This window comes from Ascidia mentula, chromosome 4 (genome assembly GCF_947561715.1).
Source record: "Ascidia mentula chromosome 4, kaAscMent1.1, whole genome shotgun sequence".
Taxonomy (NCBI): domain Eukaryota; kingdom Metazoa; phylum Chordata; class Ascidiacea; order Phlebobranchia; family Ascidiidae; genus Ascidia; species Ascidia mentula.
The window spans coordinates 4078571-4102398 of record NC_138569.1 but is presented as its reverse complement, the minus strand read 5'-3'; the positions used below and the strand labels follow the sequence as shown (position 1 = coordinate 4102398).

Genomic DNA, 23828 nt, shown 5'->3' with positions numbered 1-23828 from the left:
ATTTGTCAGGAAAAGCAACTGCAACGTATGCCGCAATAGGTAGCGTTTAGTTTAGGCATAGAGTTCCTAAGTAAACCTCTTTAGAGTTTATAGTCTTTGAGGCCTGAGCCTTGGGGCTGGAATTTGGCTATCTCCTTTCTTCTGGTTTCGAACTAATCAATCTTCCAATTTGTATGTACAATTTTATTCTTACCAAGTGCCAATTTGACACAAGGCAGGCAATGTTAACTTCAATCCTTTTCACATAAGCAGTTTACGTAGCAACCGATAGAGTATAGAATGCCAGGCAAATCACTCGCAAAAGCAAACGATGGTCAGAGTGGTAATTGCCGCGCCAGTCAGGCGTGTGAAACAACGTTGTACAACATACATTGAAGGCAAAGCAAACTTGCGTTGCCATGGTCAGACTTGGGCCAACGCCAGCAAAAAGACGATATACTGAAAATTACACACAACACAACGACCAATTTGGCTTTAGTGACATAACAATATGACTTTATGCATCAATTAGTTTTGTTAATTATGAATTTGTTGCACAACCAAATAATGTGATTGGCACTTTATTAAAATATTTGTGCTCAACCACGCTATAGGAAACGTTGACTTCAAATGTGTAACGACATTAACACAACGCAATCACATTAGTGCCAGTTCTCGTAAAGGTTTATCCCACAAAGCTAATCACAAAAATCAAAGGGAAATTAACAGAAGAAATTTTACTCATAAAAGTAGGCGAACATCGACCTGTAAGGTCTCATCAGTGCAGCTGGTGACTGTGCCACAGGCTATTGGCGAACATGTTTTTCTAACATCAAATTTACAGCTAAACGGCATTAGCGGATATATTTATATTTAGTAAACACAGGAAATATGTTACACATAATGGGTGACATGACAATCGTAACAACCTGATACGCACACATTTGGGGGGATAATACTACCAAGATTTAAATTTACTCAGGTATTAATAAAAATAGACGGGGTCCAACAACGAAATAAAGAAAGCCACTTGTGTTTGGATATTTGGCCGAAATATCTCTGTAAGGCTACTTAGAACCAGGTACCGTTTAGACCGAATGCCGTTTTGTATAGATCCACCCCACCCCCAAGTGTTAGCTTAAATGTTAACTTGCATCATCGAAAAAAGGTTTATCCAATTCCTATCGAGTAAATATAAGGATGGTCGAACGAAGATCGTTCACAAACTCTCCATCAGTCGTAGATCTATTCACTAGCACGTGTTCTCGAAGCGATTCCCACTCTAAAACAAACATTACATTTTGTTTGCCAAGTTCTAAATTTGTCGATGTTGACATTTCGCTACATGTGCAGTTGCACGGACAATTCAGTTTTAAATTATTTGTGTAAACTTGCATTTGAAAGCCCGTGCAATAAATGTGTTTTGATGGCGTCGTTTTTTACGGTTGATTTACGTACCCGAAAAATCGCCGCAGCGTTGTCTGTTGTATGGCAAGGTGTCCGCCGAACCAATGCAGAACTGAGCAGGATCACCACCGTCCTCGACTCTGAAGAGTTTTTGACGAAAAGTATCAAATGATTTTGTTTGCATTGTAACAGTAATATCCAACACAAGCGATCGCTGTACCATTTTGCATTGAAGGTTAATTCTATGATGTTTTATGACCCTTTCACCGCTTAACGGAAAATATTTACGTTAGCTTTTTACTGGCCTTGAAAACCGTGTGATTTCGATATATTTACAATCGATTGCTCGCTGAACTTTCATCCAACTTAACGTAGTCTGGAAATATCTAACAAAATAAACACAGACCTGACACCGGGGCACATGGCGTAGGGGTATCCGAGGTGATCGTAAGCTCGAAATTGCAAAAATCCCGGACTGACTTTCCTGCCTGGATAAGATAATGATCCCTTTGCGAACTTCACCGGAGTAATGAACTGGGGAGGCGGTGACAGATTGCGAATATCAGTCTCAGGTAGATCTACACAAACATCCAGAAATATTGTTAGAACTACTCAGCCGAGCCTACATCTATAACGACTATCAAGTCAATGCCTGCTAACATCTCCATATCAAAGCTGCTTGTATTTGTGTTTATATAGGAGCAGAAAATTATGTCAGACTTCTTTCAAACAATGATTTAACATAGGTTAACAAAATAAAGTCAAACAAAACGCGTATAAATTCGATGAAGGATAAGTAGTGTAACATAAAAAAAACCTTGACATCCATGCTTGGTAACGGTTTCTTTTAGGTATTTTCGTATATGACAAAATTAACTCACCGAGCAAGTCCACGACCTTTCGTAACAGATTTTCCATGTCCGTTCGTTGTACGTAATTGTTGTCCAGTCTATACAAAAGCACAAATATGTCCTAATCGCCAGGTACGATTACACGCACATTTTCGAATAGCGGTGTATGTATATGTACTTTTGCATAGTATTGTGAACGGTTTACTTTGTTACTAATAGCATGTACATAAATAGAAATCAACCAAAGATCGCATTCTGCAAACACTTAGTAATTTTTTCTGTGCTCAGCAGCATGTATCCCATCATGACGTTTGAGATCGTCCCACTGACGCTGAACTCGTATGTGAGGTTTGTGGTTGACGATGGGTAAGTTGGTGGTAAGGAGTACGATCCGTCAACGTTGTTCCATTTCTACACAACAATTCAGCACAAAATATTTAAATTACTGCCATGTTGAGTGGTTATGCGTTTGATATATCACCCAACACATGAGCTAAAATTTATTAATGTTACTCAGAAAATGACTTCAAAGAAACTTTAAAACCACAAAATAAAACCTAACAAATTTCTTACCGAGTTACCGTGTATGTAAAAAAACAATGATGTAATGGAAGGTTTTCCCATGTATGTATTGTACACGTGGTAGGCTCTTCCATACACGTTAACGTTTTTATACAACAAACTTAACGAGTCGGATCGTGCAGTTCCACCTGAACTAGTTTGTGAGACAATCTACAAAAATCGTGTTTGGTTAAGACTTGAAATTAAACTCTCGAATCAAGTTGTCATACCTTAATTGTAAACTTGTTGGGATATCCGTCAAAATTTGAAATTGTTGCCAAAGTGGTAAACGGATGGATTGCGGCGCTGCTAATATGATAGGTCTTGGCGTCACTGCAAATTGTTGTAATTTTAGAGTATATTCTAGTTCAGAATACTAGTGTTGTCACTTACGCATATGACTTGCCATATGTCATTAGAGTAAAGGGTTCGTTATTTAGGCGAAAGTACACCTGATCAAAACAAAAGGTTTGTTAAGCACAGGTTAAAGTAGGGGCACAGTTTAAAGTACTTCTAACTAAACCGTCGACTTTCGTAAAGAGATGGTTGGTAACTAGAACCAACAATATACATTACCTTGTTCCCCATATGAAACATGTTCTTGCCGCCGTCGTATATGCTTGTACTTCTTGCAGCCTGTGAAACCAAACAACAAGGTATGTAAATTTTGCTGGAGGTTTGCGCTGTTGGTTGTAAACAAACTTGTATTCTGGGTAAAAATTGAAAAAATCACTCGTTTAAAGATTACCACGTGGCCCGGTGGTCTTGCTGGTAATACAGGAGAAGAGAGGGTTGGAGCCACGTCATATGAATAATTATACCACTGCCGAATTAATTCGGTAATTCGAATCTTGTTTTTGATCAAGTTTAGAAGGTTGTAGTCCAAACCTGTTGTTTAAACAAGCATAAGTAGTTTTATAGTTGAGGCAATGTTTTCTTTAAGCTTGAACTTAAAAACCCTTTATTTTTTTTTAATTATTTTTTTAAGTGGCGTGTCTCACCGACAATGCTGAGGCCATGTAGCGGGACGTGATATTTAAACATTCTTTGAAACGAATATCCATGTTTCTTGAGAAAACCTTCCGTGGTGTGATATTTCAGAAATGACTTCCCTTCAATCTCATTTGTATCTATCTCATTCGGAACATGAGACAGCATTATGTCGGAAGCCTGTGTTGACAACGGACATATATTTAACATGTACGATTAATTTCAAGCTATACAAGAGCTGTAACCTACAATATAAACGCATCTGTTGTCTCCAATAATAGAAATAAGCAAAACCGTGACAGTACAGCAAGGGTAATAACCCTCAAGCATTTTGCAAAGTGTTTTATCTTTTGATTAAAGCATCATGGATAATGAAGTGACACTTACATTTTGTCTAAAGTACGCTCGGCTTTTAAAGTCAGAGAAAGTTGCGGTGCGGACGCTTCCAAAAGTCGTTTTACTCCGCCAACTGGAAGAGGCTAAAGAGTAGGAAAGGTGGGTTGTTGATCATTTTCGCGTTTTCACAAATATTGCATTTGTATATTGCTATATTATACCTTGTCCATTTGGGTAAACGTATGGATAATAGGACCAGCGGTCGTAGCTGCTACATTTCCTTTGGCGTTCTGCGCGGTTGATGGACGCCACAAGTGTCCATCCTCCACCGTCAGTAGTCATGTCGCAGTATGCCTTAAAGAAGAGAGCAGTTACCACAATATTTACGAAAGGTACACGTACATTGCGACACTTTGATGAAGGGCTAAGCAGTATGTTTGGAAAAGTTTGCAAAATACATATACCTTAATTGTAAATAATATTTTGTCAGTACAACCTCGTAAATCTCATGCTGTTTGTTGTCAGTTGAAGAAGTTTTGTAATGTAAATTATATGTCCCTGATTTGGTGATGCCACGGCTTAGTAGGTCCAAGCATGAAGTTCCATTGCTGGAACTCTGCCCTCCTAAATAAGAGGTTTGGTCGTTTTACGCGTTAATTCACAAGTATGCAGTTTTTACCTGCTGCTTGAAATCCAGAATATGCAGGTGGCGTAGACGTAGGCGTTGGCGTAGCTGTTGGTTTCTAAATTTAATTAGGCGGCGATGAGTTATTTGAATACATGATCTAAAGGCAATTACATGTTTAGTATAAATGTTTAACTTTATAGCTCTTCGAACAGTTGTAAAAATTTGCAGACCAACATTCTTAACAAGACATGAAAACAACATGACAGTTTACCAATAACAGATGCGGTAAAAAAGGTTGTACCGTGTATATTAAGTACAAGGCGATGACCATGACCACAAGCAGACCCAAAGCGATCCAGTTGAAAACCAGTTTGCATTTAAACCATTTCTTTTTTCCCTGTTTCGGAATATCTGCCACAATACGAAGCAATTATGGCGCAAACGTTACTTCGCGAAACTTCTAACACACTTTTATCCAAAAAATACAGGAGTATTACGCATTTCGACAGAATGCTTTGATTTGATTCACTGAGGATGCTTTTCTTAAAAGCGAAATAAAATTGTCTTATGTACCGAGACTGACCGATTTTAGCCAGGAATTTAACATTTCTATGATTGTGATATTTCGATAGTTTGCTAGTGATGAACTTATTGTTAATTTTGTTGAAAACAATTACCTTCATAAGCCGCTGAACGTACATTCTTGTCTGTTATGTGATGCTGACCTTGTTGCAGTGACTGCGGATTTTCGTAGGCGCTTTGGGCATATGGTGCTCCACGGTAATCGACCATTCCATTGCCTTGTCCGTGCATTTTAAGATAATTATTTGGCTGTCAACACCAATTGCGTTATCCAACTAACTACTTAGCCTGATGCGATCTACACGCAGCCGAGGTGGGATAAGAATGATTAAATAAATATTGCGTTAATAGAAAATAAAACATTAGGACCAGTAGGTGGTTTGTTGTTCTGTCGTGAAGAATAATACATACGCGAGGTGGCTCTTTATTATGGAGCAAAACTAAACGCCCACGTTAAGAAAATAATGGTGCAGGAAACCAGAGAGAGAATACATGACGCCGGTAGGGCGCAAACTCCACATGCCTTCACACAGTGCCTGGTTTGCACAAGGTGGACAACAGTATGTTATCTAATCTGTTGGACAATAAAGATTGCGACCAACTACGGTGAGTCGCTACAACGATATCATGTGCGGCACTACTGAATCCAAACATTGTTAACGTTATTGAACGCTGATCTGTAATAATAATAAAGGAAGCTCGGGCCAACAGATGTACCCACTTTCTTACAGATTCCATTCTAGAATCTTTCTTTTTCACAATGAGAAAATGAGAAGTGTAACGACCACCACCTGATGGTGTCCATCTGGGACTAAAGATAAACCTATGCGAGTTGCCTGAAGAATTTAAGACGATAGCTGTCTAAAGCGCTTAGGCGAATACTATGTGGATTATCGAGCTATTTTTTTGAATTGTATTTCACTTTTATACCTCTCTGATGTAGCTATAAGCTTTATTACCCATCATTGTAAGTTTGTTTTGTTCATTCAGTCACAGTTTAGCGGACCTGACAATAATGCGAGGAACAACTCAATGAAATCGCACGTTGTGATTTTGAAACGTTTTAGTTTGGAGAAGTATTTCGAAAATAGAATCCCGATGTTGAGATAGGCTCCCTTGAAAAAGGATAAACATACGTAGTATATTAGTTTAGTTTGATGATTTTTACTCAAAAAGTATATTTCAGTCGACTTTGTGAAAGGTTTATTTTGTTTTTCACACACTCACTTACATTAAACAGAGGCAAGTAATCATTTCATACAAAATATTTACATTTATCGAAAATTTTATCAAAGCAAAAATTTTTCAACGATTTCAAAAAACACCCATTCGAAATAAACGACTTTGTCGTCACAATATACAAATCTATCTCACACCAAAATTGTTCCGATTTTATCGAGTAAATATAAGGATGGTCGAACGAAGATCGTTCACAAACTCTCCATCGGTCGTAGATCTATTCACAAGCACGTGTTCTCGAAGCGATTCCCACTCTGAAATTCGTTTTATTAAAGTATGTGAAACGTTGGACATTCGATTAAGATTTAATCCAATAACATAGTAATATTGCATGCGTGAAGGCAAACAATTTATGTTGCGTAAATAAATCTTCATTAAAACCATCATCACAATTGTCACTCCTTACAAGTTCCTCATTATCTCTGATTGTGGATATTTAAGTGACAACATTTGGAAAAGAATTTAATATCTTTACACAGTTTGTGCAAAGTTCGCATGAAAGCTATTACCCGAAAAATCGCCGCAGCGTTGTCTGTTGGTTCCAGAGGTGTCGGACGAACCAATACAGAACTGAGCAGGATCACCACTGTCCTCAACTCTAAAAGGTGCAAAACGTTTCACAACAATATATCACAAATGTTGACATAAAATTTGCCTAAACTTGCATTTTGAAATGCATGAAACGTAAATCAATTGGCACAATCTTCTTGTTTTCAGCGCAAAATCAATATTTGTCACCCAGTTGATACCACGACGAATAACTGACAATAAATTTTATCGCCGCCCTCAGGCCTTCATAACATCCACAACCATTTTGACACGGCAGTTCGAACCCCCTATTGTTATAACTTTTCACGGAGTACCAAGTAGCAATAGTTTTGGGACGTTTACTAAAATGTTTTTGCCGATAGTGATGGCAAATAAACTAGTGGTGGTAAAAAACATGTTAGAACTCTGGAAACACAAAAACAATTGTGAGAAGATGTAAAAATAGTTAATACGGATGTCTTACATTTCCGCGTAAACGTGTTTTTGGCAGTGAGCTAAAAAAAATTTTTTTTGAATTAAATAATGGTGTTTTTTCTAGATTGTTGTTACGTTATTTACGCTAGCAAGTCCCGATAAACTAACCAGTGGACATTGGTACATACCTGACACCGGGACACATAGCGTGGGGGTATCCGAGGTGATCGTAAGCTCGAAATTGCAAAAATCCCGGACTGACTTTCCTGCCTGGATAAGATAACGATCCCTTTGCGAACTTCACTGGAGTAATGAACTGGAGAGGCGGTGATAGATTGCGAATATCTGTCCCGGGTAGATCTAAAAAATCATTGTCACGTGATGATATTTACATTTTTATGATGGACAGGATTGACCAGTGCGCAGAAGATCCCCAATTTGAGTTAATTGTGTTATTTAAATATTTTTTCCATGCTGAAATCAACGACAACGTCGCAGGACCTCGCAGCGATAACACAGTTTCTCAAATTCACATTTTAAAATTCCCACCCAACAAGTCCACCACTTTCCGCAATAGATTTTCCATCTCCGTTCGTTGTGCGTATCCTCCGCCAAGAATAGGGTGTCGGTAACTTTTACAATATTTGCAAATGATGTGAATTGCACAGACTAAACATAAACAATTTTTACGTGCTGAGCAGCATGTATCCCATCATGAAGTTCGTTATTGTCCCGCTGACGCTGAACTCGTATGTGAGGTTGGTGGTCGACGATGGGTTAGGGGTTGGAAAGGAGTATGATCCGCCAATGTTCCATTTCTACACAACAACCGGCACATCAAGTGGAAAATTAATTCCAGGCAAGAAAAGTAGAAATAATGTTATTATTGCGCTATAAGTTTATTTCGGAAGTGAGAATATACGTTGAATACTAAAATTGAAAAGTCTTCATGGATATAAAACAATTAGGTCGAAACAGTGGCCATCTGTCTGCAGCTTATACACAATTCATATTATTGGCTCCACATTGCTTATCATAAAACAATTTGTTTACCGAAACACCACGTATGACAAACAGCAACGATGTAATGGACGGTTTTCCCAGTGCATTAAAGACGTGGTATGCTCTTCCATATACATGAAAGTTTTTGTAGTTGAAACTCAACCAATCCGATCGTGTATTGCCACCTGAACTTGTTTGTGAGACAACCTGCACAAAAGTATTTTTCAATCACCTGCATGTAGTTTCCTTAAAAGTTTCGTATAATACTTTAATTGTAAACTTGTTGGGATATCCGTCAAAATTTGAAATTGTTGCCAAAGTGGTAAACGGATGGATTGCGGCGCTGCTGATATGATAGGTCTTGGAGTCACTGTAAATTACGATAATTTTAAAAGTGTCTGCGTTACTAGCGATGTGTGATGTCACTTACGTATATGACTTGCCATACGTCATCAGAGTAAAATTTTCATAGTTTAATCGAAAGTACACCTGGCAACAATAAAATGTTTGGTTTTAGGTGTAGCATGAGAAAGCATTGGAAAATAATAAATATCTGTTATCAACTAAATACCTAGCAAAACACAGACCAAGAAGCTTTTGTAATTGTAGACCAATCTATCATTACCTTATTGCCTTGGTCAAACATGTTATAACCCCCGTCATATATGCTTGTACTACTTGCAACCTGTAAAAAAACATATTTAACCGACTTTGTTTTCTAAATGATCTAATACCTCGTCCGATGGAAGCATGGGTGTGGGCGATGGTGACCCGTCGTATGAATAATTATACCAGTACCCCATAATTTCAGTAATGCGAATGTTGCTTTTTATCAAGTCCAGAAGTTTCTTGTCCAAACCTATATTTGCAACGTTAGGTTTTATCAAAACGTTGAGTTGATTTTTGTAAACAGTGCGCAATATACTTCAAAACATCTCGACTTACCAATAATGTTAAGGGTATTCAGCGGTGCGTGTTTTTTGAAAAGACTTTGAATAGAATATCCATGTTTGCCGAGGAAACCATCCGTGGTGTGATATTTCAAAAACGACTTGGCGTCAATATCCGGTGTATTTATTTCGTTTGGAACATGCGATAACATGATGTCTGAAGCCTGATATTACAAAGGACGTATATTTGCATTGGCTTAATTATAAAGTAAGGGTTTTTTTACCAGAGGATAGGAATATGTAAATTGCAAATTGGAAAAAGTTACATTAAAAAGAATATTCAGATGGTTATGTTATTTATCACAACATAAAACCATCTACAACTGTGACACTAAATTAAATGTAATAATCCGTAGGCAGTTTTATTGCTCTCTTGTGGGCGGTTTGTTTACTTAACGTCACATACAGTGAACAGCCGAACTGCTGTGCTAACCTGAATGTGTGAGAAAGCGTGGCTTTTGTAGTCCGAGAAAGTTGCCGTACAAACACTTCCAAAAGTCGTTTGACTGCGCCAACTGGATGGGCCTAAACAGTAGGAAAGGTCAGTTCCCGATCATTTTCGCATTTGCACAAATATTGCACTTGTTGAACCTTGTTGTTTGTTTTGATAGTTGTATGGATAGTATGACCACAGGTCGTAACTGTTACATTTGCTTTGGCTTTCTGCACGGTTTACGGACGCCACCAATGTCCACCCTCCTCCGTCAGTTGTCATGTCGCAGTATGTCTTAAGTAAAAAAACAATTAAACAATGAAAAAAACGGCTTTGGTGGAAGTTACGTTCACTGAAATTTGTAAATTCGATTGAAAAATCTCTTGTCTATTATATGGCGAATTCAGTTAACAACCTCATAAACCACGTGTTGACTGTTGACATTTGAACTTTTGTAATGTAAGCAGTATGTTCCTGAATTGGTGAAACCATTGTTTAGAAGTTCCAAGCAGGATGTGGCCTTCAAGGATTGTGTTCCTACACAAAAAGATAACCTTTTTTTCCCTAAATTAGACATGCTTAGCCACTTTACCTCCGGCTTGAAATCCAGTGTTTGAGCATGAAGTTCCATTGCTTGACTGTACTCCTGGAAAAAAAGGAAAGTCATTTTAAATCAGCGCAAGAATGCGTTGATCCCAATACCATTCGCATGAAACCCAGAGTTTGAGCAAAAGTTTTCATTGCTGGATTGCACTCCTGAAACAAAAGGGAAGCCGTTTTAAGCAATCATGTGCAAGGATGTGAAGTTACAACTTTACCTCCGACTTGAGATTCATTTGCTGGCGGGGTGGAGGTAACTGCTGGTTTCTATGAAATTTCTTGACAAAGTTAATTTCAAAGAATCTTACCTTCTGACACAATTATACGCGTCTTTTATTTACCGACGTTTCGCCTGCGATCCAACTGGGCTTTATCGGGCAATATTCACCAGGTTAATTAAAACGCAGTAGGTTTGAACGTATTAACATGTTTAGCAACCGGTACACATGTGCATAGTAAGTACATATCAAAACAAATATGCTTACTGAGTAAATCAGGAACAAGGCGATGACAATTACAAGAAGCAGGATCAAAGCAATGGCATGGAATAGCAGTTTGTACTTAAAACGAATCGTTTGCTTCTGATTTGGAATATCTGTTTCAACACAAGGGTTAAAAGAATATCTTACGTAGATGGGCAGGTAAACGTTTTTTTTCAGTTTTTTGACCAACATACAAGCCAGACAAATTTGAAAATTTCTGGTTCGAAAAATGCGCAGTTCATCCTCACAAATGTCCAGACACCAGTTTTTCACCAGATTGTAATTTAACGGTTATAATTTCGACGACATTTAAGGACCAATTAGGCACCTCCATTTACTGCTGAACGTATATTCGGGTTCAATCCTCTCTGTTGTTGCCTTTGTTGTAGAGACCGTGGGTCCTCATACATGTTTTGATCAGATGCTGCTGCAGCGCGGTTGCCGCCCATTCCTTTGCTGTGGCCTTGCATTTTAAATCACCAGAGACTCAATATCATTGCACTCGAATGAGTTCGGTTGCTAGATTGTTTGCTTGTTAAATGCGACCCGCGCACTGAAGAGGTGGAAAACAATGGTTGAAAAAGTGTTGCGTCAGTGGAACCCGCAAACGGAGAGGCGTTTAGAGTTTTGCCAAAAAAGGCGAACAACAAAACCGGCTCTTCAAGTAAATAAAAGCATGTTTTCGTATTTTTTCTTTGGCAGTACAACCATCCCGGTTATGTATCGATTGAAGTCGTATAATCCATCGATGATAAATAATATTTGAAAACGAAAATTTGTATCTGGAAGGTGAACGCCTACTTGCATGAAATGTGACCATGTTAACACGTGAATGAACTAACACGACTGCAGGAAGTCAGATTGCGGAGGTGGCTGTAAACCAGGTTGACCTGCGCACAACCCTATATGCTACCAAACAATCGTTGGCGCACAGTAAGTGATGCAATTCATTCGGAGTTTGACCTGCAGGTAAAGAATACAACCGGCCTATCACAAACCACCACAACTTTTTTGCCAGGAGGTTATAAGGATGATGGTTACGTCACGCATGCGGTTGATTACCGACACCGAAAACAAAGCCTAAATCATTGTGTCATGCATTTGATGAGTATAACTTAGTATTCTCGTAAACAAACATACAGGAGTTTAAACGTAAAATGAGTTCGTTCGTTATTGATTTTCTAATATTTTAAAAGAGAAACAGCAAAACAAATGTCTCGATTTGCGCATTTTATTATGCGAAATATTCTTTACTGCATAGCTTTGGCAACACATAGCTCGGGGACTTGGAAAAGATGTTTTGAAGTTCAGAATAGCTATGTAGGAACATATGTTTATTCAACATATCGAAACGCATTTTTTATAGGTCTGTCTAATTCAGAATAAATGTCCAGGAAGATATATGCTACTACAAACGGTTTGGACTGTACAAGGAAAGAACCATCATGTGAATAGACCTTTCTGCTTTCCTTTTTGCCAACGGACAATGTTGGTAAGGTTAAACGCAAACTTTTGTCATCTGATGCACTCCTTACGAAGTATATAAGTTTTTGTGTATTCAACATTAAATCGCTGTTTTGTGCATTTAGTCATAGTGTTGTGCTTGACAAAAAAAAGGCGAAAAGAGTCTTCTGTGACTCAAATTTATGCGAGGATGTTTTGAAACGTTTTGTGACAAAACAGGATTTGAAAAAGTGATTTTAAAACATTGTAACGGGCACTTTCGAAAAATATGTTGTGTAAAACTGCACTACGAATAGCTACCTTTTTTATTATGGTTTTTGTCACAACAATTTTGTACAAGGTTTATTTTCACGAAATCACCGCAAGACAGGCAAACGGTCAATTGATTAAATTATTTACAGTGATTGAAAATTTAAGGGAATTTTTTTCCAAAGAAACCAATATTGTGCTGGTAAAGTTATGGAATATTCTGTTTGTTGTTCTGATTCTATCGAGTAAATATAAGGATGGTCGAACGAAGATCGTTCACAAACTCTCCATCGGTCGTAGATCTATTCACTAGCACGTGTTCTCGTAGCGATTCCCACTCTGAAATACGTATTGGTAAAGTACGTGATAAACAAGTGGACATTCGATTTAAATTTAACTAAATAACATAGAAATATTGCATGCAACATGGCTATTCTATTTAAGTTGCTAAAAAAAAACTTGATCACCAAAAAAACCATGATTATCATTGTCACTCATTATAAGTTCTACATTATCTCTGATTGTGGATATTGAAGTGACAACATTTTCAAAAGAATTTAATATCACTACACAGTTTGTGCAAAAAAAGCCCGTACCTGAAAAATCGCCGCAGCGTTGTCTGTTGTATGGCGAGGTGTCTGCCGAACCAATGCAGAACTGAGCAGGATCACCACCGTCCTCTACTCTAAAGGGTGCAAAACGTTTTACAATAATATATCATAAATATGCACATTATCGACAATGAGATACTTTAAAAAAATAACATTGAATTATAAAATGCAGGAAACATAAATAAATTGTCAAAATATTCTTGTTTTTCGAAAATCAATATTTGTCCCATGGCGAATGATTAAAATTTTTAACCACCTACATAAAAGGTACAACCATTTTGACACAGTGAATATCGGCAATGCGAAAACCCCATTGTTAAAACATACAGTAGTGGTAAATAAGCACAAAAAACTGAAAACTGTAGAAACACAAAATCAATTTTTAGTAGATGTAAAAAAAAATAATACGAATGTCTTACAATTACGCGAAAACGGGTTTTTGGCAATGTGCTAAAATGTATTTTTTATAATTTTTTTACATTGTTGTTAACGATACTTACTTTAGGGAGTTTGATAAACTGACCAGTGGTCATATGTACATACCTCACACCGGGGCACATGGCGTAGGGATATCCGAGGTGATCGTAAGCTCGAAATTGCAAAAATCCCGGACTGACTTTCCTGCCTGGATAAGATAACGATCCCTTTGCGAACTTCACTGGAGTAATGAACTGGAGAGGCGGGGATAGATTGCGAATATCTGTCTCGGGTAGATCTATAAAACCATTCTCACATGACGATATTTACATGTTTATGATGGACAGGATTGACTAGTTCCCAAATTTTGGGTTAATTGTGTTATTTAAATATTTTTTCCAAGCTGAAATTAACGACAACGTCGAAGGACCACGCAGCGATAACACATTTTCTAAGAATCACTTTTTGGAATACCCACCCAACAAGTCCACCACCTTCCGCAATAGATTTAGCATCTCCGTTGCTTGTGCGTATCCACTGCTGACACTGGGGTATCGGTAACTTTTGAAGTACAATATTTGCAAATAATGTAAATTGCACAGACTGAACATAAACAATTTTTACGTGCTCAGCAGCATGTATCCCATCATAAAGTTCGTTATGGTCCCACTGACGCTGAACTCGTATGTGAGGTTGGTGGCTGACGATGGGTTAGGGGTTGGAAAGGAGTATGATCCGTCAACGTTGTTCCATTTCTACAGAACAAGCGGCAAATCATGTGGAAAAGTAATTCCAGACAAGGAAAGGCAGTCATACAGTGTTATCATTGCGCTATGAATTAATTTCTGAAGTGAAAATATATGGTAAATACTAATATTGAAAAGTCTTCATGGATATAAATCAATTTGTTTACCGAAACACCACGTATGACAAAAAGCAACGATGTAATGGACGGTTTTCCTAAATAGTTATAGACGTGGTATGCTCTTCCGTATACATGAAAGTTTTTGTAGTTGAAACTCCACGAATTCGTATTTGTGTTCCCACCTGAACTTGTATGTGAGACAATCTGCACAAAAGTATTTTCCAATCACCTGCATGTAGTTTCCTTAAAAGTTTCGTATAATACCTTAATTGTAAACTTGTTGGGATATCCGTCAAAATTTGAAATTGTTGCCAAAGTAGTAAACGGATGGATTGCGGCGCTGCTGATATGATAGGTCTTGGAGTCACTGCAAATTACGATAATTTTAAAAGTGTCTGCGTCATTAGCGATGTGTGATGTTACTTACGTATATGACTTGTCATAAGTCATCAGAGTAAAATTTTCATGATTTAATCGAAAATACACCTGACAACAATAAAATGTTTGGATTTATGTGTAGCATGTGAAAGCATTGGAAAATAATAAATGTCTGTTATCAACTAAATACCTAGCAAAACACAGACCAAGAAGCTTTTGTTATTTTAGACCAATCTATCATTACCTTATTGCCTTGGTCAAACATGTTATAACCCCCGTCATATATGCCTGTACTACTTGCAACCTGTAAAAAAAACATATTTAACCGACTTTGTTTTCTAAATGATCTAATACCTCGTCCGATGGAAACACGGGTGTGGGCGATGGTGACTCATCGTATGAATAATTATACCAGTTCCCAATAATTTCGGTAATGCGAATGTTGCTCTTTATCAAGTCCACAAGTTTCTTGTCCAAACCTATATTTGCAAGGTTAGGTTTTATGAAAACGTTGAGTTGATTTTTGTAAACAGTGCGCAATATACTTCAAAACGTCTTGACTTACCAACAATGTTAAGGGTATTCAGCGGTGCGTGTTTTTTAAAGAGACTTTGAATAGAATATCCATGTTTGCCGAGGAAACCATCCGTGGTGTGATATTTCAGAAATGACTTCCCTTCAATCTCATTTGTATCTATCTCATTCGGAACATGAGACAGCATTATGTCGGAAGCCTGTGTTGACAACGGACATATATTTAACATGTACGATTAATTTCATGCTATACAAGAGCTGTAACCTACAATATAAACACATCTGTTGTCTCCAACAATAGAAACAAGCAAAACCGTGACAGTACAGCAAGGGTAATAACCCTCAAGCATTTTACGCGTTTTATCGTTTGATTAAAGCATCATGGATAATAAAGTGACACTTACGTTTTGTCTAAAGTACGCTCGGCTTTTAAAGTCAGAGAAAGTTGCGGTGCGGACGCTTCCAAAAGTCGTTTCACTCCGCCAACTGGAAGAGACTAAAGAGTAGGAAAGGTGGGTTGTTAATCATTTTCGAGTTTTCACAAATATTGCATTTGTATATTGTATACCTTGTCCATTTGGGTAAACGTATGGATAATAGGACCAGCGGTCGTAGCTGCTACATTTCCTTTGGCGTTCTGCGCGGTTGATGGACGCCACAAGTGTCCATCCTCCACCGTCAGTAGTCATGTCGCAGTATGCCTTAAAGCAGAGAGCAGTTACAACAATATTTACGAAAGGTACACCTACATTGCGACACTTCGATGAAGGGCTAAGCAACATGTTTGGAAAAGACTGCAAAAATACATATTCCTCAATAGTGCATAACTTTTTGTCAGTACAACCTCGTAAATCTCATGCTGTTTGTTGTCAGTTGAAGAACTTTTGTAATGTAAATTATATGTTCCTGATTTGGTGATGCCACGGCTTAGTAGGTCCAAGCATGAAGTTCCATTGCTGGAACTCTGCACTCCTAAATAAGAGGTTTGGTTGTTTTACGCGTTAATTCACAAGTAGGCAGTTACCCTTTACCTGCTGCTTGAGATCCAGAATATGCAGGTGGCGTATACGTAGGCGTTGGCGTAGCTGTTGGTTTCTAAATTTAATTAAGCGGTGATGAGTTATTTGAATAAATGATCTAAAGGCAATTACATGTTTAGTATAAATGTTTAACTTAATAGCTCTTCGAACAGTTGTAAAAATTTGCAGACCAACATTTTTAACAAGATATGAAAACAACATGACAGTTTACCAATAACAGATGCGGTAAAAAAAGTTGTACCGTGTATATTAAGTACAGGGCGATGACCATGACCACAAGCAGACCCAAAGCGACCCAGTTGAAAACCAGTTTGCATTTAAACCATTTCTTGTTTCCCTGTTTCGGAATATCTGCCACAATACGATGGAATTATGGCGCAAACGTTACTTCGCGAAACTTCTAACACACTTTTATCCAAAAATTACAGGGAGTATTATCACGCATTTCGAGAATGCTTTGATTTGATTGAAACAAAACACTGAGGTTCCTTTTTCTTAAAAGCAAAATAAATTTGTCTTATGTACCAAGACTGACAGACTTTAGCCTCGAATTTAACGTTTCTATGACTGTGATATTTCGATAGTTTGCTAGTGATGATCTTATTAATAATTTTTGTTGAAAACAATTACCTTCATAAGCTGCTGAACGTACATTCTTGTCTGTTTGGTGATGCTGTCCTTGTTGCAGTGACTGCGGATTTTCGTAGGCGTTTTGGGCATATGTGGCTCCACGGTAATCGACTATCCCTTTGCCTTGACCGTGCATTTTAAGATAAGATTATTATTTGCCTGTCAACACCAATTGCGTTATCCAACTAACTAATTAGCCTGATGCGATCTACACGCAGCCGAGGTGTGATCAGAATGATTAAATAAATATTGCGTTAATAGAAAATAAAACATTAGGACCAGTAGGTGGTTTGTTGTTCTGTCGTGAAGAATAATACATACGCGAGGTGGCTCTTTATTATGAAGCAAAACTAAACGCCCACGTTAAGAAAATAATGGTGCAGGAAACTAAAGAGAGAATACATGACGCCGGTAGGGCGCAAACTCCATATGCCTTCACATAGTGCCTGGTTTGCACAAGGTGGACAACAGTATGTTATCTAATCTGTTGGACAATAAAGATTGCGACCAACTACGGTGAGTCGCTACAACGATATCAGGTGCGGCACCACTGAATCCAAACATTGTTAACGTTATTGAACGCTGATCTGTAATAATAATAAAGGAAGCTCGGGCCAACAGATGTACCCACTTTCTTACAGATTCCATTCTAGAATCTTTCTTTTTCACAATGAGAAAATGAGAAGTGTAACGACCACCACCTGATGGTGTTCATTTGGGATTAAAGATAAACCTTTACGAGTTGCCTGAAGAATTCAAGACGATCGCTGTCTGAAGCGCTTATGGGAATACTATGTGGATTATCGAGCAGTTTTTTTTTGTATTGTGTTTCAACTTCGGTATGTAGTTTTAACATTTTATGTCCATTATTGAAAATTTGGTTGGTTCATTCAGTCACAGTTTAGCGGACCTGACAAGAATGCGAGGAACAACTCAATGAAATCGCACGTTGTGATTTTAAAACGTTTTAGTTTGGAGAAGTATTTCGAAAATAGAATCCCGATGTTGAGATAAGCTCCCTTGAAAAAGGATAAACATACGTAGTATATTAATTTAGTTTGATGATTTTCACTCAAAAAATATATTTCAGTCAACTTTGTGAAAGGTTTATTTTGTTATTTACACACTCACTTACATTAAACAGAGGCAAGCAATCATTTCATACAAAATATTTACATTTATCGAAAATTTTATCAAAGCCAAAATTTTTGAACAATTTTAAAAAACACCCATTCGAAATAAACGACTTTGTCGTGACAATATACAAATCTATCTAACACCTAAATTGTTCCGATTTTATCGAGTAAATATAAGGATGGTCGAACGAAGATCGTTCACAAACTCTCCATCGGTCGTAGATCTATTCACAAGCACGTGTTCTCGAAGCGATTCCCACTCTGAAATTCGTTTTATTAAAGTATGTGAAACGTTGGACATTCGATTAAGATTTAATCCAATAACATAGCAATATTGCATGCGTGAAGGCAAACAATTTATGTTGCGTAAATAAATCTTCATTAAAACCATCATCACAATTGTCACTCCTTACAAGTTCCTCATTATCTCTGATTGTGGATATTTAAGTGACAACATTTGGAAAAGAATTTAATATCTTTACACAGTTTGTGCAAAGTTCGCATGAAAGCTATTACCCGAAAAATCGCCGCAGCGTTGTCTGTTGGTTCCAGAGGTGTCGGACGAACCAATACAGAACTGAGCAGGATCACCACTGTCCTCAACTCTAAAAGGTGCAAAACGTTTCACAACAATATATCACAAATGTTGACATAAAATTTGCCTAAACTTGCATTTTGAAATGCAGGAAACGTAAATCAATTGGCACAATCTTCTTGTTTTCAGCGCAAAATCAATATTTGTTACCCAGTTGATACCACGACGAATAACTGACAATAAATTTTATCGCCGCCCTCAGGCCTTTATAACATCCACAACCATTTTGACACGGCAGTTCGAACCCCCTATTGTTAAAACTTTTCACGGAGTACCAAGTAGCAATAGTTTTGGGACGTTTACCGAAATGTTTTTGCCGATAGTGGTGGTAAATAAACTAGTGGTGGTAAAAAAAAGGTTAAAACTCTGGAAACACAAAAACAATTGTGAAAGATGTAAAAAAAGTTAATACGGATATTTTACAATTCCGCGTAAACGGGTTTTTGGCAGTGAGCTAAAAATGTTTTTTTTGATTGAATTAATGGTGTTTTTTCTACATTGTTGTTACGTTATTTACGTTAGCAAGTTACCGATAAACCAACCAGTGGTCATATGTACATACCTGACACCGGGACACATAGCGTAGGGGTATCCGAGGTGATCGTAAGCTCGAAATTGCAAAAAACCCGGACTGACTTTCCTGCCTGGATAAGATAACGATCCCTTTGCGAACTTCACTGGAGTAATGAACTGGAGAGGCGGGGATAGATTGCGAATATCAGTCTCAGGTAGATCTAAAAAATCATTGTCACGTGATGATATTTACATTTTTATGATGGACAGGATTGACCAGTGTGCAGAAGATCCCCAATTTGAGTTAATTGTGTTAGTTATTTGAATATTTTTTCCAAGCTGAAATCAACGACAACGTCGAAGGACCTCACAGCGATAACACAGTTTCTTAAATTCAGTTTTTAAAATTCCCACCCAACAAGTCCACTACTTTCCGCAATAGATTTTCCATCTCCGTTCGTTGTGCGTATCCTCCGCCAAGAAAAGGGTGTCGGTAACTTTTAAAGTACAATATTTGCAAATGATGTAAATTGCACAGACTGAACATAAATAATTTGTACGTGCTCAGCAGCATGTATCCCATCATGAAGTTCGTTATTGTCCCGCTGACGCTGAACTCGTATGTGAGGTTGGTTGATGACGATGGGTTAGGGGTTGGAAAGGAGTACGATCCATCAACATTGTTCCATTTCTACACAACAACCGGCACATCATGTGGAAAAGTAATGGTAAATACTAACATTGAAAAGCCACCAAACTATTTGTTTACCGACAAACCACGTATGACAAAAAGCAACGATGTTAATGGACGGTTTTCCTGTATTATAGACGTGGTATGCTCTTCCATATACGTGAAAGGTTTTGTAGTTGAAACTCAACCAATCCGATCGTGTATTGCCACCTGAGCTTGTTTGTGAGACGATCTGCACAAAAGTATTTTCCAATCACATGCATGTAGTTTCCTTAAAAGTTTCGTATGATACTTTAATTGTAAACTTGTTGGGATATCCGTCAAAGTTTGAAATTGTTGCCAAAGTGGTAAACGGATGGATTGTGGAACTACTGATATGAAAGGTCTTGGAGTCACTGCAAATTACGATGATTTTAAAAGTGTCTGCGTTACTAGCGATGTGTGATGTTACTTACGTATATGACTTGTCATAAGTCATCAGAGTAAAATTTTCATGATTTAATCGAAAGTACACCTGGCAACAATAAAATGTTTGGATTTATGTGTAGCATGTGAAAGCATTGGAAAATAATAAATATCTGTTATCAACTAAATACCTAGCAAAACACAGACCAAGAAGCTTTTGTTATTTTAGACCAATCTATTATTACCTTATTGCCTTGGTCAAACATGTTATAACCTCCGTCATATATGCCTGTACTACTTGCAACCTGTGAAAAAACATATTTAACCGACTTTGTATTCTAAATGATCTAATACCTCGTCCGATGGAAACATGGGTGTGGGCGATGGTGACTCATCGTATGTATAATTATACCAGTTCCCAATAATTTCGGTAATGCGAATGTTGCTTTTTATCAAGTCCAGAAGTTTCTTGTCCAAACCTATATTTGCAACGTTAGGCTTTATCAAAACGTTGAGTTGATTTTTGTAAACAGTGCGCAATATACTTCAAAACGTCTCGACTTACCAACAATGTTAAGGGTATTCAGCGGTGCGTGTTTTTTGAAAAGACTTTGAATAGAATATCCATGTTTGCCGAGGAAACCATCCGTGGTGTGATATTTCAGAAATGACTTCCCTTCAATCTCATTTGTATCTATCTCATTCGGAACATGAGACAGCATTATGTCGGAAGCCTGTGTTGACAACGGACATATATTTAACATGTACGATTAATTTCAAGCTATACAAGAGCTGTAACCTACAATATAAACGCATCTGTTGTCTCCAACAATAGAAACAAGCAAAACCGTGACAGTACAGCAAGGGTAATAACCCTCAAGCATTTTACGCGTTTTATCGTTTGATTAAAGCATCATGGATAATAAAGTGACACTTACGTTTTGTCTAAAGTACGCTCGGCTTTTAAAGTCAGAGAAAGCTGCGGTGCGGACGCTTCCAAAAGTCGTTTCACTCCGCCAACTGGAAGAGACTAAAGAGTAGGAAAGGTGGGTTGTTGATCATTTTCGCGTTTTCACAAATATTGCATTTGTATATTGTATACCTTGTCCATTTGGGTAAACGTATGGATAATAGGACCAGCGGTCGTAGCTGCTACATTTCCTTTGGCGTTCTGCGCGGTTGATGGACGCCACAAGTGTCCATCCTCCACCGTCAGTAGTCATGTCGCAGTATGCCTTAAAGCAGAGAGCAGTTACAACAATATTTACGAAAGGTACACCTACATTGCGACACTTTGATGAAGGGCTAAGCAACATGTTTGGAAAAGACTGCAAAAATACATATTCCTCAATAGTGCATAACTTTTTGTCAGTACAACCTCGTAAATCTCATGCTGTTTGTTGTCAGTTGAAGAACTTTTGTAATGTAAATTATATGTCCCTGATTTGGTGATGCCACGGCTTAGTAGGTCCAAGCATGAAGTTCCATTGCTGGAACTCTGCCCTCCTAAATAAGAGGTTTGGTTGTTTTACGCGTTAATTCACAAGTATGCAGTTACCCTTTACCTGCTGCTTGAGATCCAGAATATGCAGGTGGCGTATACGTAGGCGTTGGCATAGCTGTTGGTTTCTAAATTTAATTAAGCGGTGATAAGTTATTTGAATAAATGATCTAAAGGCAATTACATGTTTAGTATAAATGTTTAACTTAATAGCTCTTCGAACAGTTGTAAAAATTTGCAAACCAACATTTTTAACAAGATATGAAAACAACATGACAGTTTACCAATAACAGATGCGGTAAAAAAAGTTGTACCGTGTATATTAAGTACAGGGCGATGACCATGACCACAAGCAGACCCAAAGCGACCCAGTTGAAAACCAGTTTGCATTTAAACCATTTCTTGTTTTCCTGTTTCGGAATATCTGCCACAATACGATGGAATTATGGCGCAAACGTTACTTCGCGAAACTTCTAACACACTTTTATCCAAAAATTACAGGGAGTATTATCACGGATTTCGACAGAATGCTTTGATTTGATTGAAATAAAACACTGAGGTTCCTTTTTCTTAAAAGCAAAATAAATTTGTCTTATGTACCAAGACTGACAGATTTTAGCCTCGAATTTAACGTTTCTGTGACTGTGATATTTCGATAGTATGCTAGTGATGAACTTATTAACAATTTTGTTGAAAACAATTACCTTCATAAGCTGCTGAACGTACATTCTTGTCTGTTTGGTGATGCTGTCCTTGTTGCAGTGACTGCGGATTTTCGTAGGCGTTTTGGGCATATGGTGCTCCACGGTAATCGACTATCCCATTGCCTTGACCGTGCATTTTAAGATAAGATTATTATTTGCCTGTCAACACCAATTGCGTTATCCAACTAACTACTTAGCCTGATGCGATCTACACGCAGCCGAGGTGTGATCAGAATGATTAAATAAATATTGCGTTAATAGAAAATAAAACATTAGGACCAGTAGGTGGTTTGTTGTTCTGTCGTGAAGAATAATACATACGCGAGATGGCTCTTTATTATGAAGCAAAACTAAACGCCCACGTTAAGAAAATAATGGTGCAGGAAACTAGAGAGAGAATACATGACGCCGGTAGGGCGCAAACTCCATATGCCTTCACATAGTGCCTGGTTTGCACAAGGTGGACAACAGTATGTTATCTAATCTGTTGGACAATAAAGATTGCGACCAACTACGGTTAGTCGCTACAACGATATCAGGTGCGGCACTACTGATTCCATCATTGTGAACGTTACTGAACGCTGATCTGTAATAATAACAAAGGAAGCTCGGGCCAACAGATGTACCCACTTTCTTACAGATTCCATTCTAGAATCTTTCTTTTTCACAATGAGAAAATGAGAAGTGTAACGACCACCACCTGATGGTGTTCATTTGGGACTAAAGACAAACCTTTACGAGTTGCCTGAAGAATTTAAGACGATAGCTGTCTGAAGCGCTTAGGCGAATACTATGTGGATTATCGAGCAGTTTTTTTTTGTATTGTGTTTCAACTTCGGTATGTAGTTTTAACTTTTTATGTCCATTATTGAAAGTTTGCTTGGTTCATTCAGTCACAGTTTAGCGGACCTGACAAGAATGCGAGGAACAACTCAATGAAATCGCACGTTGTGATTTTAAAACGTTTTAGTTTGGAGAAGTATTTCGAAAATAGAATCCCGATGTTGAGATAGGCTCCCTTGAAAAAGGATAAACATACGTAATATATTAGTTTAGTTTGATGATTTTTACTCAAAAAATATATTTCAGTCA

At 37.8% G+C, this 23828-nt stretch overlaps 4 protein-coding genes across 4 annotated transcripts; all 4 read right to left on the bottom strand.

Moving 5' to 3' along the window:
- Positions 1 to 218: 218 nt before the first annotated feature.
- LOC145897512 (uncharacterized) lies at positions 219 to 5618 on the bottom strand. The gene is made up of 17 exons (XM_082985835.1): positions 5430 to 5618; positions 5054 to 5163; positions 4804 to 4867; positions 4621 to 4748; positions 4346 to 4478; positions 4176 to 4267; positions 3800 to 3968; positions 3547 to 3686; positions 3375 to 3434; positions 3192 to 3250; positions 3029 to 3131; positions 2811 to 2969; positions 2503 to 2648; positions 2268 to 2335; positions 1793 to 1964; positions 1438 to 1526; positions 219 to 1261 (listed from the first exon to the last, which is right to left on the bottom strand). Exons 1-17 carry the CDS (start codon positions 5563 to 5565, stop codon positions 1161 to 1163), a joined length of 1929 nt encoding a protein of 642 aa, XP_082841961.1. The 5' UTR covers positions 5566 to 5618; the 3' UTR covers positions 219 to 1160.
- Positions 5619 to 6717: 1099 nt separating this feature from the next.
- On the bottom strand, positions 6718 to 11541 carry LOC145897511 (uncharacterized). The gene is made up of 19 exons (XM_082985833.1): positions 11332 to 11541; positions 11007 to 11116; positions 10740 to 10788; positions 10624 to 10677; positions 10514 to 10567; positions 10337 to 10458; positions 10080 to 10215; positions 9922 to 10013; positions 9484 to 9652; positions 9273 to 9397; positions 9164 to 9223; positions 8969 to 9027; positions 8806 to 8908; positions 8590 to 8745; positions 8227 to 8354; positions 8086 to 8168; positions 7725 to 7896; positions 7083 to 7171; positions 6718 to 6827 (listed from the first exon to the last, which is right to left on the bottom strand). Exons 1-19 carry the CDS (start codon positions 11471 to 11473, stop codon positions 6727 to 6729), a joined length of 2004 nt encoding a protein of 667 aa, XP_082841959.1. The 5' UTR covers positions 11474 to 11541; the 3' UTR covers positions 6718 to 6726.
- A 1346-nt stretch (positions 11542 to 12887) lies between these two features.
- On the bottom strand, positions 12888 to 17357 carry LOC145897513 (uncharacterized). The gene is made up of 17 exons (XM_082985836.1): positions 17192 to 17357; positions 16803 to 16912; positions 16553 to 16616; positions 16366 to 16493; positions 16090 to 16222; positions 15926 to 16017; positions 15553 to 15721; positions 15342 to 15466; positions 15232 to 15291; positions 15037 to 15095; positions 14874 to 14976; positions 14658 to 14813; positions 14369 to 14499; positions 14223 to 14305; positions 13871 to 14042; positions 13313 to 13401; positions 12888 to 13055 (listed from the first exon to the last, which is right to left on the bottom strand). The coding sequence occupies exons 1-17, from the start codon at positions 17325 to 17327 to the stop codon at positions 12955 to 12957; spliced, it is 1911 nt and encodes a 636-aa protein (XP_082841962.1). The 5' UTR covers positions 17328 to 17357; the 3' UTR covers positions 12888 to 12954.
- Positions 17358 to 18287: 930 nt separating this feature from the next.
- Positions 18288 to 22876, bottom strand: LOC145897247 (uncharacterized). Its single transcript, XM_082985445.1, has 17 exons — positions 22737 to 22876; positions 22347 to 22456; positions 22097 to 22160; positions 21910 to 22037; positions 21634 to 21766; positions 21470 to 21561; positions 21097 to 21265; positions 20886 to 21010; positions 20777 to 20836; positions 20582 to 20640; positions 20419 to 20521; positions 20287 to 20358; positions 19996 to 20126; positions 19850 to 19932; positions 19485 to 19656; positions 18844 to 18932; positions 18288 to 18588 (listed from the first exon to the last, which is right to left on the bottom strand). Exons 1-17 carry the CDS (start codon positions 22870 to 22872, stop codon positions 18488 to 18490), a joined length of 1827 nt encoding a protein of 608 aa, XP_082841571.1. The 5' UTR covers positions 22873 to 22876; the 3' UTR covers positions 18288 to 18487.
- Positions 22877 to 23828: the final 952 nt, after the last annotated feature.